This window comes from Saccostrea cucullata, unplaced genomic scaffold (assembly GCF_032062105.1).
Source record: "Saccostrea cucullata isolate Sc308-1 unplaced genomic scaffold, CSIRO_AGI_Scuc_v1 ctg133, whole genome shotgun sequence".
Taxonomy (NCBI): Eukaryota; Metazoa; Mollusca; class Bivalvia; order Ostreida; family Ostreidae; genus Saccostrea; species Saccostrea cuccullata.
Genome location: NW_026935574.1, coordinates 297,671 through 315,122, shown reverse-complemented (window position 1 = coordinate 315,122; position 17,452 = coordinate 297,671). Strand labels below are relative to the sequence as shown.

Sequence of the window (17,452 nt, the reverse complement as noted above, 5' to 3'; positions counted from 1 at the left end):
TTGAAAAGTAAAAGATCCTGTAAAAGTACTGATTAAATGAGTTACCAGTGAAGACGGAGCGTATGAAGGAAAGCCGAGAGTCCCTCCATCAAGAGAAGTACAGCAACGGTCACCCCGGCAAAGACAGCAAACACCGCCCAAATAACCACTCCACCCACGTACTCAAAGTCCATCGTGAGGGAGATGTGAAACAACATCCCCCACAACACCTCAGACAACTCTGGAACAAAACAACATTTGTTTAAAATAAGATAACAGCAGAAAAACAAAAATTAATTTTGTACAAAAAGGTTTGAAGATAGAAACTAATTGACTGCAGACACAGGTGGTACTGAGACTGAAGATGTAATTTTATGAGCATGAACTAGCTTATGAGACTTTGTACATACAAGCATGGACTAGACTGAGAATGAAGATAAGTACGTATAAGCATGGCTTGACTGAGACTGAAGACGAGTACTTACGAGCATGAGCCAGACTGAGCATGAAGACGAGTACTTACGAGCATGAGCCAGACTGAGCATGAAGACGAGTACTTACGAGCATGAGCCAGACTGAGCATGAAGACGAGTACTTACGAGCATGAGCCAGACTGAGACTGAAGACGAAGACGACTGAAGAAGACGAGTACTTAAGAGCATGAGCCAGACTGAGAATGAAGATGAATACATACGAGCATGAGCCAAACTAAGTGCCCACAGTCGTAGGTAAGAGGCAGTGTGTGAGATACAGCCCAGGCAGTACTCTATCGTGTGAATGGCTTGGTGTATAAAGACCTCTCCCATCTCAAACTGAAATCAAGGCACATAGGCTATAATGCTAACCTGAAATGTATATTTCTTAATACCTAATGTTCTTTAATTTTGTTTTTATCATTTACAACTAACTCTTAATTAATTTGGATAAAAATAAAATGGTTGACTGCTGGATAAAATATAAGAATCTGACCTTTTCTTCCTCCTCCTCCTCATGAACTGTAGCCCCACCCTCCGTGTGATTGACCACACCCACTTCTTCCTCTCCATTGATTGACATGTTCGCATTCTTCCCAGAATCTCGAACCTGAATACATCAAAATTCACCAACAGATTAGGACTTGAACAATAAGTGTCCTGAGTAAAAATGAACCGGAGGGTAGAAACAAAATTCATGTCAAAATTTTAGAAAAATACATGTAGATGTCCCATATGAAAATACATTTATATCACTTTATGCAAGGCAATGTGTGCATTGCAGTATGAAATCTTTGGTTAGCAAATGCATATTATTAATGTGAAAGGCAACACACACCTGAAAAGAAAACTTGACTAGACTAAATTTGCTAATACATGTACACAAGTCTGAGTATATTGTCTACTAATAAGCTTTTTTCACATGCTCCAGTGATAAGTCAATCAAAAGATCAGTTTTACATTGAACAAAATGAATAAACCGTATATAACTTTCTAAAGTAACTTCAAAGTATAAAAGAAAATAATACATTAGCTGCTAGTAACATCCTCAATACAATGTGGAACTATAACTTTTTTACAGGGTGCAGAATAGTATTGTTTATACTGTCTAAATAACATATACATGTATTTTAATAAATACAGGGGATATATATATTTCTGCAATGCAAGGGAGAACTACTGAATGCTACAAAATTCTTCATATCAAGTGACTACACTGAAGAATTTGACCTTATTATTCAACTGACCCTCCCAATTATAACTCTCATGCAAAATTCTCCATCACCTTAAGTTAGAATACACAGTCTAATGTTTATTTCATGTAAACATGACCTATAGTTGTACAGAAAAAAAAGCAAGCAGCAGCTAAGTGTCTTCTGAGTATACAGATTAATATGAATACATAATACATGTATATACATCTCCCTTAAAGCAGGAAGACAGTTTTCTTTGGTTATTTGGTAGATTACAAAGAAGTCAAGTTGCAAATAAGGTACAATACATTATATGTACTGTACAAAAGAACATAATAATTTTCCATGCATCAATAATTGACAGTGATAGAAATTTCCATAAGCATGCACTGAAAAAGGTATGTTGTAAGTAATTCAGTAATTCTCTAATCCTGGAATGTTACATCAGACCAAGAGGCTTCTGGGCCACAAAGCTCACCGGGTAACTCTTACAGCAAAACAAGACTTACAAATATACCCCTCTCTGGTGTCAGGGGCCTTAATTGTGATATTGTTCATCTACTACGGCAAATGTTGTTATTCAAAAGTGTAAAGGGTTAACAAGCAAATCTTTTAAAAAGATAATTGAGCTAGTGCTGTACGTGGCCAAAATAAAACATACACGTAGATATCTGAACCATTGGTTTAAGTTGCAGAATTGATTAATCATTAATTGGACTGCATTCTGTAGGTTACTTTAATTTCAATCTTGAGGTGAAAACTAAGAGTTCAGTAAAATCGATGAGCGCTAAATTTAAAATATTTTAATTTGGATTTTCAGGAAAGATATTGCCTGGATACTGAAACTGACAGCACCTTTCTGTTTTGATTGAATCGATTGTATGGATCCATAAATAAAACTGAAAATGTACCATACAGGCAGATGCTGGACATACATGATCAGAAAAGATAAGTTGAGCCCCGACTCAATAAAACTAAAAAAAAATTTTGTTAATGTTATCCCTTTTCTTAAATGTTGCAACTTGACATTCTGGACTAAGCTATGAATGGTGAATCCGCAAACACACCCGAAAACTTACCCCAAGCTCAATGTCAGAGAGATGGGCCTCAGGTCTCTCCCCCTTAACCCCTTTAGTGTCATCTGACTAGAGGCGAAAAGGCAAAAAAATCAGACTGAAGCTTAAGTACAGGGGGTGTTAAAAGTGGAGGGCCCACCAGTCTGAATTCTGGTTACAGTCTACTACAGGGGCCTATGAAATTTATCACTCATTTTATTTCCACACCACTCAAAATTTTCAGAGTTTGGGATTTCCTCAATAAGATTTTAATACACTAATAAAATTTCCTCATAAGTAACCTGCGAAATTATTATTCACATCAATTAATAAAATTCTACCCACAGAAAACAGCATGGTGGACTCCCCTTATAGACTGGCGACAACTCTATTAACATACAACAGCTGTTTAAAAACATGCAGACCACAAAAATGTATATAATTTTTTGCGATAATTTAAAGAAAAATTCAATAAATAAACAATATGACAGATAATACGATGATTTTAGAAAAAAAGCAGGAAGCCAATGTTAAACACATAAGGAAATCATAAAATCTTCACAAGAAAAGAAATTCACATGCATCTCAGCAGCCATGCAATTCTTAACACAAACAAACCATCCCAGGCACACCTCAGGACAACTTTTAAAATGGTGGTCAAGTCCTAAAAACCCCTCTCCCCTCCTACATTCCCTTAAACATTTTGTTTTAATTTTGCAGATTATAGTATTAAAGTTTAGTACTTAATAACTTTTTGTATTTGAGTTAAATCACTGACTCGAATCTTTTTTAAGGTAATAGATTGATGACACTGAGAAACCCATCTTGTGGCATTCCTTCTACATGCTGTTAATGAGCTAATGACTGATATTAGTCTGCCCCTTGTTAGACTCAAAGTATTAAAATTTTTTTAGTGTTTTTGTTTTATATTAAAAACCACTGCAACCTTGTCAAACCGGACGTAATGTAAGGAGTGAGGTACAGTGTATGACAGTGATGATTTAACTGTAGCTTGACTTGGTTTCTATGGTAACAGTGGTTGCCATGCCTACCTGATCTGGTGGTTCCTCGTTGTGTATCAGTGTTCGTTGTGAAGTGGCATAAAGTCCTTGTTTTCGCTGAAGAAGAAATATCATAAAATGCAGAATTATACACTTTATCTAAATTCAATTGATTCAGAAATTTGAGACTAGTATACTTCATATTTTGGAAAAATTGCAAGCTTAATAAATTTAAAACTGATGAAGCATAAACACTGTACACATAACTGTACTCTAATAATAAATGACCAAGATTTTGAAATATAATAACAAAAAAGAACATGCTTTCTACTGTTAAAAACAAATCCAATACAGAAAACAGAATTACTTGATAAACCTGAAAATAACAGTAGAGATATTCTGATCTATTTCCTGTTCATGCTATGAAGTTTTTCCTTCTGAATCAATGATGAATGAATATAATAATAATAATATGCTGTATAAATTTGAAATGATCATATTATAATTCAAAATATTGTAACTTTGTCTTGGCTGTGAGGAATGTGACAGTCTGGTATCTAGAATTTAAGACTTTAATTAAACCTTTTAACTGTGCTTAGTGCAAAAATCATGATTTTTTTCTTCATAAAAATGATTGACTTAACATTGTTTGGTTTGCTGTGTAAATTTTATAAAAGAATTAAATAGTCATTCTAGAAAACTGACCAGTCAGCAAGGGCTTCACAAACCCATAGGCATCTAAGTGTAGGATCAAAGGAATGAAAACATGATAAATTTACTGAAAATTGTGTGAAGATTTGAATGGCATTTAAGCATTTCAAAATAAAATATAGAATGAACATTCCTAAGTATTTTCAAAAATCCAAATATACTTAGACAAATCCATGTATTTTTGTTCTTAAATGAATAACATATTTGTGCTCTTTCTCATAGCAAAGCTCTATCCGGATAAATATGTACATGTATGTGCAAAATTAAAAGATTTGTACAATTATATCTCACAATAAGTAAATCCTGAAATATCTCAACACCACTAAAGATGAGATTACATCTCAGTATATCTCACTACAAACTGACGAGATGCCTATCTCACCACCGCTATATGATATTATATCACGGATGCTCTACAATATGTATATATGTATCTCATCACCATCATTGAATCATGATATTTCTCACAACACTAAATGTATGAGATTTATATCTTGCCCCACTCTCTCTGATAAATTCTGTATGAGACACTCCCTCACAGGCTTCCTATATTTCGATCTATATAATTTAATCAATTCATTTAAATTTGAAAAATATCACACAAAAATGCAAAATGACTGTGTTAATATGAGCAAGCGTACCTATTGCTTTTTGTTTACATCCTTGAAATGTGATCAATTATCTGTATATATTAAACTGCATGTAAGCTGGTTAAAGGGCAAGAAAATAGCTTTAGTTTTACATATCTGATTAACAGATATGTCCTTTTCACAAAGATATGTCTAATCATATATGCAAGTAAATGCATAAAATTATGCAGATAATATAATAAAAACTTTATTAATCATAAAAAATAATTAACAGCCCCTGTTCTGTAAAAAAGAAAACACACAGCTAGCTTATTACATGACTAGCAATACTCTATACTTACGCTATTACTGGCCTGTACAAAGTGACACAATCAATATAAGTACAAATTTACTTACTACAGGTCACATGATCTAATCATAGGTCACATGATCAAACAAAAAAAAAATTCAATTTTATAAACATTACAAGGTAAATCATTTAAAACAAATCCATGCAATACTGAGACCCCCCTCCCCTTAAAAAAATCATAAGGCATTCTTAATTTATTATTATTGGACATCAATTATAGATTTATATGAAAATACACACTTCAAAATGAAGAAAAAGAAGGAAAATTGTAATATTCTGAATTCTCTGTATAATTATCATGCTATGATAAAAACAAACAACAATTCAAATGTACACTTAAGCAACACAAGATACAAGTACCAGGTACCTGTATGTGAAATTAAAGTACAGTTTGTAGTTCTCCTCTACAGAGACCTTAACCTTGTACACCCAAGTCAAGGTTAATGCCTTGATATTTATATATACAATCCTAACTCTATTTAACTTTCATCTCCTGTTGCTATGGTAACATACTAACCTTGACCCTGGCATTATGTCTGGCTCTCAAGACAAAAGGCTTCACTAGTAACATCATCGGAACCATCGCTAGCGCCAAGATAACAAGGGTGATCTGAATGGGTTGCTATAAACAGACAAAATTCATAAAATATAGGGACACCTCATACCGAGATATCTGAAAGGACATGATGCACTGTGAAACTGTAGATAGGTAATTACCTGGTACTCAAAGAAGACGGTTTGTGACGTGGCATTGATACTCTTTGGTTCAATACTAGAGCAGGCATACAAGTCCCCAGTAAAATTGGCCGGTTTGGAGCGGGGTGTATATGTTATCAAAAACATGTTGATAAACTCTACAAATAGAAATCTCTGATGAGTCTAGCTCTACTGGTTTGTACTTGGAACAAAAAATACTGTATAGAGGGTTTTTATTGACCCGAGTTCTTTCTTTATGCTTGAAATTAATCTTGCCCATTTTTTACTTTGCCCAACACAGTAGTGCTAAAGAGATACTGCTGTTTTCTTTGAATTCAACTAGTTTTGAATTTGCCCTCTTTTGAGGAGGATGGAAGGGGGTGAAAATAGAATGGAGATGAAAATTTCCTACTTACGATATTATTTTCTTATGCTATGTTAACGAGGCCGAGTCTAATTCGAGTGCGCATGACTTTGTGCATCTTTTTAATTTCATTCAGTCATTTGTGGACAGTACACCTTTGCCAAATATTTTGATTTTAATACAAAATTAACATTATTTGTAAACCCTATTGGTCTGAATGTGTGCTTTTACGACAATAATTTGGAAAAAACGCTGAAATGGCTCTAACAACCATTTTCGGATTTTGTAAGCAATGCATGACGCTGAAGAATGACACATGACTCGCTTGTATGTTCAAGAAATCCATGGATATTATACTAACAACTGATGACAGAACATCCAAAGAACATACTAGCAATCTAAACATTGCTATTTTTACAAAAAAAATTATATGCGCCGATAATTCATCTGCACTGATATGTATTTATACCGTAATATGGCAATTTTAGAGGTTTTGGGCTTTGAAAAAATAAACTTAGTAATTTAATTCCTAAACCAACCTAGATAATGAACTTTTTTGAAATTTCACTATTTGGTGACTTTTTACAATAACTTTCATATACTTGAATGAAAAAGAAATCTCTAGGGCAGAAATACAAAAAATATGGAAAAAATGTGATAATTTGGGCCTTTTTTAACAAATTCCCATAGGGTCCAATAGTAAAATTTGACCACTTTTGAGATGGCCCCCTAAGATATCGGGATGGTAAACATTTGATTTTTTAATCTTAAAACAATAAATATAACAGTAACAATTAATCATCAAAAAATTATCAAAATCCCTAGGGCAGAAATAATTAGACTCGGCCTCATTAAATGGTTTGTTCTTGAGAGCATTGCAAAACATATCAATAATGAACACCAGGGTAACTTTGCATGAGTCAATAAACCTTTCCTTAATTTAAGATTGGCCAAAAATTTCAAAAACCAAAAATAGACACCACTTAGATACATTGTATAATGTTCAGTATACTGCGTTACTTACGGATAAGAAGCTGTGGAGCATACTGGGTACAGAGGGCGGTGAAGAAGATCCACTTGTAGAAGACGAGGGCCACCAGGTACCCAAACAGACAAAGCAGGAAGACCAGCTGAGGTATAAACTCACAGAAGATGTTCAGGGGCCGACGGAAGTACCTGGGGGAACAGAATCAGTAAATAAACGTTATCATGAATCAAATTACAGGGGCTGCCAGAAGTACCTGGGGAACACGGAATCAGTTAATAAACGTTATCATGAATCAAATTACAGGGGCTGCCAGAAGTACCTGGAGGAACACAGAATCAGTAAATAAACGTTAACATGAATCAGATTACAGGGGCCGCCAGAAGTACCTGGAGGAACACAGAATCCATAAATAAACGTTAACATGAATCAGATTACAGGGGCTGCCGGAAGTACCTGGAGGAACACAGAATCAGTAAATAAACGTTAACATGAATCAGATTACAGGGGCTGCCAGAAGTACCTGGAGGAACACAGAATCAGTAAATAAACGTTAACATGAATCAGATTACAGGGGCTGCCAGAAGTACCTGGAGGAACACAGAATCAGTAAATAAATGTTAACATGAATCAGATTACAGGGGCTGCCGGAAGTTCCTGGAGAACACAGAATCAGTAAATAAATGTTAACATGAATCAGATTACAGGGGCCGCCGGAAGTACCTGGAGAACACAGAATCAGTAAATAAACGTTCACATGAATCAGATTACAGGGGCCGCCGGAAGTACCTGGAGGAACACAGAATCAGTAAATAAACATTATCATGAATCAAATTACAGGGGCTGCCGGAAGTACCTGGAGAACACAGAATCAGTAAATAAACGTTAACATGAATCAGATTACAGGGGCAGACGGAAGTACCTGGGGAACACAGAATCAGTAAATAAACGTTATCATGAATCAAATTACAGGGGCTGCCAGAAGTACCTGGAGGAACACAGAATCAGTAAATAAACATTAACATGAATCAGATTACAGGGGCCGACGGAAGTACCTGGGGAACACAGAATCAGTAAATAAACGTTAACATGAATCAGATTACAGGGGCCGCTGGAACTACCTGGGGAACACAGAATCAGTTAATAAACGTTAACATGAATCAGATTACAGGGGCAGACAGAAGTAACTGGGGAACACAGAATCAGTAAATAAACGTTAACATGAATCAGATTACAGGGGCCAACGGAAGTACCTGGGGAACACAGAATCAGTTAATAAACGTTAACATGAATCAGATTACAGGGGCCGACGGAAGTACCTGGGGAACACAGAATCAGTAAATAAACGTTAACATGAATCAGATTACAGGGGCAGACGGAAGTACCTGGGGAACACAGAATCAGTTAATAAACGTTAACATGAATCAGATTACAGGGGCCAACGGAAGTACCTGGGGAACACAGAATCAGTAAATAAACGTTCACATGAATCAGATTACAGGGGCCGACGGAAGTACCTGGGGAACACAGAATCAGTAAATAAACGTTAACATGAATCAGATTACAGGGGCCAACGGAAGTACCTGGGGAACACGGAATCAGTTAATAAACGTTAACATGAATCAGATTACAGGGGCCGCTGGAAGTACCTGGAGAACACAGAATCAGTAAATAAACGTTAACATGAATCAGATTACAGGGGCCAACGGAAGTACCTGGGGAACACAGAATCAGTAAATAAACGTTAACATGAATCAGATTACAGGGGCCAACGGAAGTACCTGGGGAACACGGAATCAGTTAATAAACGTTAACATGAATCAGATTACAGGGGCCGATGGAAGTACCTGGGGTACACAGAATCAGTAAATAAACGTTAACATGAATCAGATTACAGGGGCAGACGGAAGTACCTGGGGAACATACAATCAGTAAATAAACGTTAATCAGAATTCAGGGGATTACACAAACATTTCACTAAACAAAGATATGTATACTCCATCCAAGTACGTATCTATTATTCTTATTTTTACATCAAACTTACTTGTCTGAGGAAAAGTGTGTACTTGTACATAAATACAAAAATGTATATGTGTTCATATGATGTTTTTGATAACTGAAGTGTTACAGAATCTTAACTGATAAGCACTGTTCTTCCCGTTTTTGTGAACACTTACGCGTGGTTGACACAGCTCAGAAGTACACCCAGCAACATCTGCGAGACTCCGAAGATGACAGAAATTTTCATCTTGAGGGAGTTGGTGAAGGTGATTTTGTTCAGACTTCCCTGCCAGATCTGAAAGCAGAGCCATGTTACCCTGTAGTTCACAGATACATGTACCGGAATCCTTGAACATTGTTATCTTGTAGGCACTGTGTGTTATGCAGTAACTTACCGGGTCAACTCCAAAAGGATATGGACCCGTGGCATTGTTGAAGTGTTCCAGTGGATCCAGGACTCGACTGGACTGTGCCATTAATGTATGAAAGCTACAAGATAGAGACAGATTATAGGACCCGACTGGACTGTGCCATTAATGTATGATAACTACAAGATTGAGAGAGATAATAGGACCCGACTGGACTGTGCCATTAATGTATGATAACTACAAGATTGAGAGAGATAATAGGACCCGACTGGACTGTGCCATTAATGTATGATAACTACAAGATTGAGAGAGATTATAGGACCCGACTGGACTGTGCCATTAATGTATGATAACTACAAGATTGAGAGAGATTATAGGACCCGACTGGACTGTGCCATTAATGTATGATAACTACAAGATTGAGAGAGATTATAGGACCCGAAAAATGTGCCATTAATGTATGATAACTACAAGATTGAGAGAGATTATAGGACCCGACTGGACTGTGCCATTAGTGTATGATAACTACAAGATTGAGAGAGATTATAGGAACCGACTGACTGTGCCATTAATGTATGATAACTACAACTGAGATTGAGAGAGATAATTTTGACCCGACTGGAATTAATGTATGATAACTACAAGATTGAGAGAGATTATAGGACCCGACTGGACTGTGCCATTAATGTATGATAACTACAAGATTGAGAGAGATAATAGGACCCGACTGGACTGTGCCATTAATGTATGATAACTACAAGATTGAGAGAGATAATAGGATTTTCATTCCCAGTGGGCAGTGGCTTTAAAATGTACTTTACAGATATAACAAATTACATTTACAGCATATTAAAAAATGTCCATTCCTGGCATTTCATTGAAGTGTTTTACTGTTTAATCTAGAAATAACTGATGCAAGACTTCCCTAAACCTAATGACATTAACTCACAAGACTCGGGGGCCATAAAACCTTAACTTTAGCTCACTTCTGATCTCAGTCTCACTAATAATTCCTTTTGAGAAAGTGAAACTGAGATCAAAACTGAGCCGAGTCTCAGTTAAATTTTTATTGACCTCGGAGCCTGTAGTAAATGAGAAATACATGTAACAAAACAATTGGCAATAATTAAGTGAACATTAAGTGAGACGTACTCATAGCTGGGGTGCCAGGCTGATCCGAATATGTTGACAGATTTAGAGAAGATGTCGTTATAGATCAGTCCGGTGTAGACAGAGAACAGACCCATCATAGTGATGATGTAGCGTCCTCCAAAAAACATGTTCCTAATCTGAAACAACAACAAATAATTACTGTAACAGCTGATATACACATAGTGGTGTCTCTTTTTGTTTCTTTAAACAAGTACATGTATTTTCAGAATAAAGTTGACATTATAGCTATGTGTATTTAACTCTAACATCATAGTCAAGTGTACCTATCAGATGTATATGACATACAATACTATTATTAGTTCAGTTTCCTTTCATGGGATCCTTTTAATCATGGATACATGTATATTGTTATTCTGTGAAGTGCAATTTTCCCATTCCCTAAATATGTACTCTGATCGGAGGCTTGGAAATCAGAAGCCTTTATCTCTACCTACCTCGTTGTCCGACTTGTCCGCTATCAGTTTTTTCTCCATGATGACCATCCACAGTCCCGCCAGGAACATGATGAAGCCATGACCAAAATCTCCAAACATGACGGCAAACAGGAACGGGAAGGAGATGATGGCGTACGGAGCTGGAGATGTATAATTACACATGTACTATACAGATATATACTACAATGTATGTAACACATTTTAAAAAGAACATATTGGGGTACATTGTAAATACTTGACATGTAATTACCTGTATAACACATTTTGGTTTGTTATTTGATTTACTTATTCAACAACATGGTAACACCTGAATCATACTGTCAGAATATTCTAAAGCTGCATGTACATGCAAAGTGCATACTTTGTTCAATAAATTGGGATAACCCCCTCCATTACATGGTACTGATATCTATTTATAGTAACACCTTACCTGGATTGACCTCTTGGTAGGAGGCTATACCGTAAGCATCAATGATTTCCTGAAACACAAGTGTAAACTTGTTTGTGCGGAAGTAGGTCGGCGGGACTTCCTTTGTCTGCATACGATGGAGAATGCTGGGAACAGTGCTTCCACTCAGCTCCTGTCAACATAAAAAAATCATTTATTAAAAAAAAAGTTTTTACATACACATGTATTTGTTCTTATTTAAACTTAAACTCCTGTATAAAATTTCAAATCTATGATCACAAATTTTTTCTAGATGGAGTTAGAATTTACTTGTACTTAATGTGAATCACAAATATTTTAACATTTTTTTGTTATCTATGGGGGAGTTCAGTTCTTATGGTGCTGTGTTCAAAGTCAAAACTTACAATGCTGTGTTTGGGGGTCAGTAACTATGGTGCCCAGTGTTTTCAATAAGAGCCGGCAACCGGCAAAATTAACCGCCTGTACGAGAAATTTTGCCGGCTATGAAATTTCCGTCATTAAGATTTTGCCGGGGCTGATACGTGAAATCCATAGATTTTATCGCAACTATTTCCATGATTTAGAGTAGCTTCCCTTGAGTGCGCTCTTTTTTCAAGGAAGTTTGATTAGATCGATCGTCATGCAATGGCGGCGCGGATCAACGAATATTTGAGCGAGTCGTGGAGAAACGTGCTGCTGCTGCTGTAACACATGCGTTTGAGATCACATACATTAAGAGGCATAAAGAATGGTCCCTTCCAAAATGATTTGTTTGTGTTTTATAATTTTCGATTGAAAATTGATTGTTCGGCAGCCTTAATATTAGGTGAGGGGTTCCCCGGTGAAAAAACAGCAAATAAATATAATTTTAAGACCTTACGAAAAATGTTAAATTCTTACAGAATTTCCTCAAACTGAAAATCTCAAGTGTCAAGCTAAGACGTAATAATTACGAATAAAAGTCTTAATATTTTGATCGTGACTCAGACGTACATGTAGAAATTCTTGCAGAATTTCCTCAAACTGAAAATGTAAAATTTCATTTTCATTTATTCGTGTAAAGATATCTTGAAATACAGGAACAGTATCATTTTCACATTTGGGAAGGTTTTAATGTACTAGTATTTTGTATCAAATTCCATTTTCTTAATTATTTTGTTCTGACAATCTGTACAAAATGAAAATGCCAATGTAAATAAGTTTTAAGATTAATTTATGAAACGTCTAAGATTGCAGAATATTTCAATTTTTGGATGTTACTGTACATCACCAAGTGTTAAAAAAAATTACATTTTTAACTAAATAATTTTTTTTTGAATTTTGAATAAAAGACCTGACTAATTTATGTGAAAGGGACAAATATGTAGAATTTTCAGTATAATATTCTACCACAGACAATTGTCTGTACTAGAATTTCATACTTAAGGTCAGACGAGACGTTCCTAAAAATCTGTTTTGTATATATTCGTAATGTATGAAAAATATTCAAAATTTTAATAACATTCTGATTTCTAAACCAGTTTCTAAACGTAAAAAAAAATCCAAACACTTAAACATTTGAAATTGGAAAATTATTTTTCTTCTCCAAAGGATTATATAAGAAAACCTACCCCTGATAACTTGCAGAAATGCCTGGTAAGGTACCTCAATTTTTTGTGAGTAAACATGTTTTAGTAGCAATAATTCAATGACAAACTCTTAGAAAAATTTATCTATTATTAAGGAACGTCTCGTCTGTCCTTAAGTTGTCTATATGTTTGTATAGACACTTAGTTTTCAGAAGAAAAAAAAACTCAGTCTGTCAAAAAACTGTCGGAACAAATCTGTGAAAAAGTAAAAAAATGTTTTCTAATTGGCTTTTTAAGGTAAAATTTGATAATTCATAGTGACAGGAGTGTGAAAAATGGTACTTTTTTAATAGCCTGAATGGTAAGAAAATGAGTCAAAAATGCTGATTTTCGTTTTCGGCTGGGGGGCTTCGCCCCCCTGGGCCCCCTACCAGGGCTCTGCCCTGGACCCGCTGTTTTCCTGCTATTCCATCTATTTTTCCTTCTATTGAAAATCTTATTGAAAACACTGGTGCCATGTTTGAGATTCAGAACTTACAGTTCCATATTTGACAGATCTCAGGTAACACGTTTGGGGGGTCAGTACTTACGGTGCCGTGTTTGAGTGCCCTCTGGATCTCCTCCAGACCACTAACCGGTGTCCAGCACTCGGCGATCAGACTGTTATGGGACACGTCAAAGTTACACATGTTGAGGGTGTGGTAGATGGCCTTGATCTTTTTGACCTTGATAATCCAAGGTCGTATCTCCTTCTGGGCACTCATCAACACTCTCTTCCTGTGGTCCTCGGTTTGGTGGAGAACCTATCGGTTAATAAATCCTTATAATTATACAGGGGCTAGGATGTCCATCATTAGGACAATTTTATAATGGATAAACCTCTAGGATGTTAGTTTTCAATATTTTTTTGTCTTTTTATCATCTGTGATGTATATTTTCTGTGTGTTAACTTAGAAGTCGGTGGTAGTGGGTATTGATGGTTATTTGAATTTATCTTGTGCCGGGGTTATTTTCCATGTGTATTCAAACAAGTCAATAGACACTTACTTTGTTGAGGTATAGATACATGTAAATACTAGGACTATACAGTACTTACTGTATTGAGGTCCTCCAGTCTAGTAGACACACCATTCAACATATCTATTCTCTCCTGGGCACTCTCTGGACACGGGTATAGAGTGGCTTTAAACCTACAGGTACAATTTATATTTTAAATCAAAATTTTTAATATTTCAAACTTCATAATAATGAATTCATCCACTTTTATATATTAGATATTGTTTTTTAAAAATACTGTAGAGTAACCAACCCTTCACAAATCTTCCTGACCCGAGCCTTTAGCTGTTCTCCTTGGAAGAAAATCAGAAATACACACTTAGAAATGGCATCTCCCTGGAAAACAAAAACAGTGATATTTTAATCATAAAACATATGTTAATAATTCTCAATATTAAACAATAATTTTAAAAAGTTTTGTCACTCAGTATGAACAGGAGTTTTCCTATGTTTACAATCTTAACAATACATGTAGAAATTCTCCTCACTGTGACTGGGTCCTCCAGGGACTGTTCAATCTCGTCGTATTTCAGGAAGGTGTTACCTCGGTTAGCAAACCATAGAAGTCTCTCAAAGGCAGGGACCTTCTCTCTGGGAATCACACCAGCTACAAACCTAAAATAAACTCAGGGATATCAATGTAAACCTAAAATAAACTCAGGGATATCAACATAAACCTAAAATAAACTCAGGGATATCAACAAAAACCTAAAATAAACTCAGGGATATCAATGTAAACCTAAAATAAACTCAGGGATATCAATGTAAACCTAAAATAAACTCAGGGTGGATAGAAATATAAAGTCTTCAAAAATTTGTTACTAATCTTTCTCATGAAACACAATATCTACCCAAGATGCTCAATATCTACTGGGTTATAGAATACCAGTATCTAGTAGGCTGTACAACATTACACAAGTTGAACATTATCTACTGGGTTGTACAAGATCAATCTGAGTTGTACAATATCAACCTGAGTTGTACAATTTGAAACAATATCTACCTGAGTTGTACAATGTTTACCTATGTTGTACAATATCTACCTGAGTTGTACAATATCTAAGTGAGTTGTACACTAATTACTGTAAATTCCTAATTAAACGCGAGGAATTTATTATCGCGTAATTCCGCGAGAAGTATCACTCGCTTAATAAAATTTCTCGCTTTTATTTTTATGGTGCTGATATTCATGTAAATTCTCTTTACAAAAGGCCCATTCGCAAATAAATATTCTCACGATTTACGTCAAAGAGCCATATCGCAATAATAAGTACTCGCGAAAAATAAGGAATCTACAGTACCTTAGATGTACAATATCTACTGAATTGTACAATGTTTACCTATGTTGTACAATATCTACAGAGCTGTACAATATCTACTAAGTTGTACTCTACTTACCCTAGTTGTACAGAGGTGATGGGAACAAATCCCCCTCCCTCGTCATGGACCAGAGCACTCTGAGCATCCTCCACAATACCATGGCGACCATGCTGTAAAAGTGAATTCCAAGTCCATTCACAAACACCAATATCTTTCTCTAATAGTAAGGGTTCACAATCTGCCTTAATTCTCAATTAATCATATTCACTCTTCAGCATCATCATACTTTTTCATTAAAAGGTTTGAGACATGAGTGCACTCAGTTGAGAGTTACCGAGTCTATGAATTCCTTAATATGTATACCCACCTCAGAGAAGAAGAGCTGAGTTTTCTTCAGGACTTCCTTGAGTTCCGTCAGCTCTAGATAGTTACGACGTAAAGCTTCGGCATTCGTGTTCACTTCCTTTAACTCGGACTCAATTTTCTCAAAGGTCGCCTCCAGGTCGATCATTTCTTTAGGAGCTGGTGCCTTCGGATTCTCATCTCGGTCTGGAATCTTCATTCCATCCTTCTTCAGTTCCTTGTGTATGTATCCTATAACAAGCAATGGTTCCATGTCAAGTGTCACATTTCAAAAAGTAAAGACAACAAATGAACAGTGGATATAAATTCTTAACAAAACTTTGATATTTTTCTTCTACTTTGACTTACTGAGTTTTCTCTCCATCTCTTCACATCTCATGATCTCACTCACAAACTTCCTCTGGAAGGCATTCACATCAGGATTCAGCTACAAATAAAATAAAATATTTAGTTAAAAGAAGTTAGATATTTAGGAGAAAATTTTTGTCCTATTTGAACAATATTAAAACAATAACTAATGTGATTGCTTTACACTCTGTCATAGAAGATTTGACATGGTTGTCTTACATTCAGAATAAAAGTCTGGTTTCTAAATGTATCTGAATTTTTCATAATGAGTTTGTAATATGAATCTAATACATTCGGATTTTCAAGAAAACAGTTTGTGATGTTTATAAATAAATCTTACGTCTTTGAACTGGACCAGCCCAAGCTCGCCTAGCTCCGAGACACAGGCGTAGGCTGCTTCTGATTGGAGGAAAATCTGACACAGATTCATCTCCTCGCTACGGAACATGGCCCCCATCTTGGTGGTCTTTTGTTTCCTCCTCAGTCAGGAGAGCTTCTGTTTAATCAAATATCTGTAGTAATAAAGATTTCCAGATTTGTCAGGACATTACGACCCAAATATTATCTTACTGTAACAGATGACATGGTATTGATTGATGCTCAAATCCTCAACTGTATGACCATAAACTGTGATTTACTTATCTCAGAACAGGAGACCTCAAGGCATACAATAAAGCGGCAGTGTTCTGAATAAGCAACACTTTCTGACATGTTGAGGGAAATTCAAACATTTACAAATAGTCAAAGTTAAAAATTCCCCTTTCCAGGTTTAATGACATTATAAACATATTGTGTCAGAACCTGAATCCTTTTCTTATTCTACCTGTAAATAAGTAATTTAAGGTTAATTATCCATTTGTTCACTCAAATAAAAATGTTAATTTTCCATTAAAGACAAATAATTTTAGTGTGGGGCAATATTGGACAAAACCAAAACAAGACAAATTTGTAGAGTATCCAATTCATTATCTATGCTCTTTAATTAACCACATTGTATTATTAAATAATTTACTTAT

The 17,452-nt window shown here is 35.6% G+C and overlaps 1 protein-coding gene across 3 annotated transcripts in view; it reads right to left on the bottom strand.

The window, feature by feature from the left end:
* Positions 1–17,452, bottom strand: part of LOC134243314 (V-type proton ATPase 116 kDa subunit a 1-like) — a 33,885-nt gene that overhangs the window by 777 nt on the left and 15,656 nt on the right. The window contains exons 2-22 of one of the 3 annotated variants that reach the window (XM_062725571.1): positions 16,777–16,932; positions 16,437–16,515; positions 16,093–16,319; positions 15,804–15,895; positions 14,894–15,020; positions 14,659–14,741; positions 14,446–14,539; positions 13,940–14,152; positions 11,803–11,953; positions 11,373–11,512; positions 10,918–11,054; positions 9,793–9,886; positions 9,574–9,692; positions 7,436–7,587; positions 6,069–6,205; positions 5,869–5,973; positions 3,753–3,818; positions 2,725–2,790; positions 949–1,062; positions 674–791; positions 46–220 (exon numbers count right to left, since the gene is read on the bottom strand). In XM_062725571.1, the coding sequence (XP_062581555.1) occupies positions 46–220; positions 674–791; positions 949–1,062; positions 2,725–2,790; positions 3,753–3,818; positions 5,869–5,973; positions 6,069–6,205; positions 7,436–7,587; positions 9,574–9,692; positions 9,793–9,886; positions 10,918–11,054; positions 11,373–11,512; positions 11,803–11,953; positions 13,940–14,152; positions 14,446–14,539; positions 14,659–14,741; positions 14,894–15,020; positions 15,804–15,895; positions 16,093–16,319; positions 16,437–16,515; positions 16,777–16,893 (2,606 nt within the window). In that variant the 5' untranslated portion in view covers positions 16,894–16,932. Of the gene's footprint in view, positions 1–45; positions 221–673; positions 792–948; positions 1,063–2,724; positions 2,791–3,752; positions 3,819–5,868; positions 5,974–6,068; positions 6,206–7,435; positions 7,588–9,573; positions 9,693–9,792; positions 9,887–10,917; positions 11,055–11,372; positions 11,513–11,802; positions 11,954–13,939; positions 14,153–14,445; positions 14,540–14,658; positions 14,742–14,893; positions 15,021–15,803; positions 15,896–16,092; positions 16,320–16,436; positions 16,516–16,776; positions 16,949–17,452 lie in introns of all 3 variants that reach the window. The other 2 variants (XM_062725570.1, XM_062725572.1) reach the window with 2 other exon arrangements.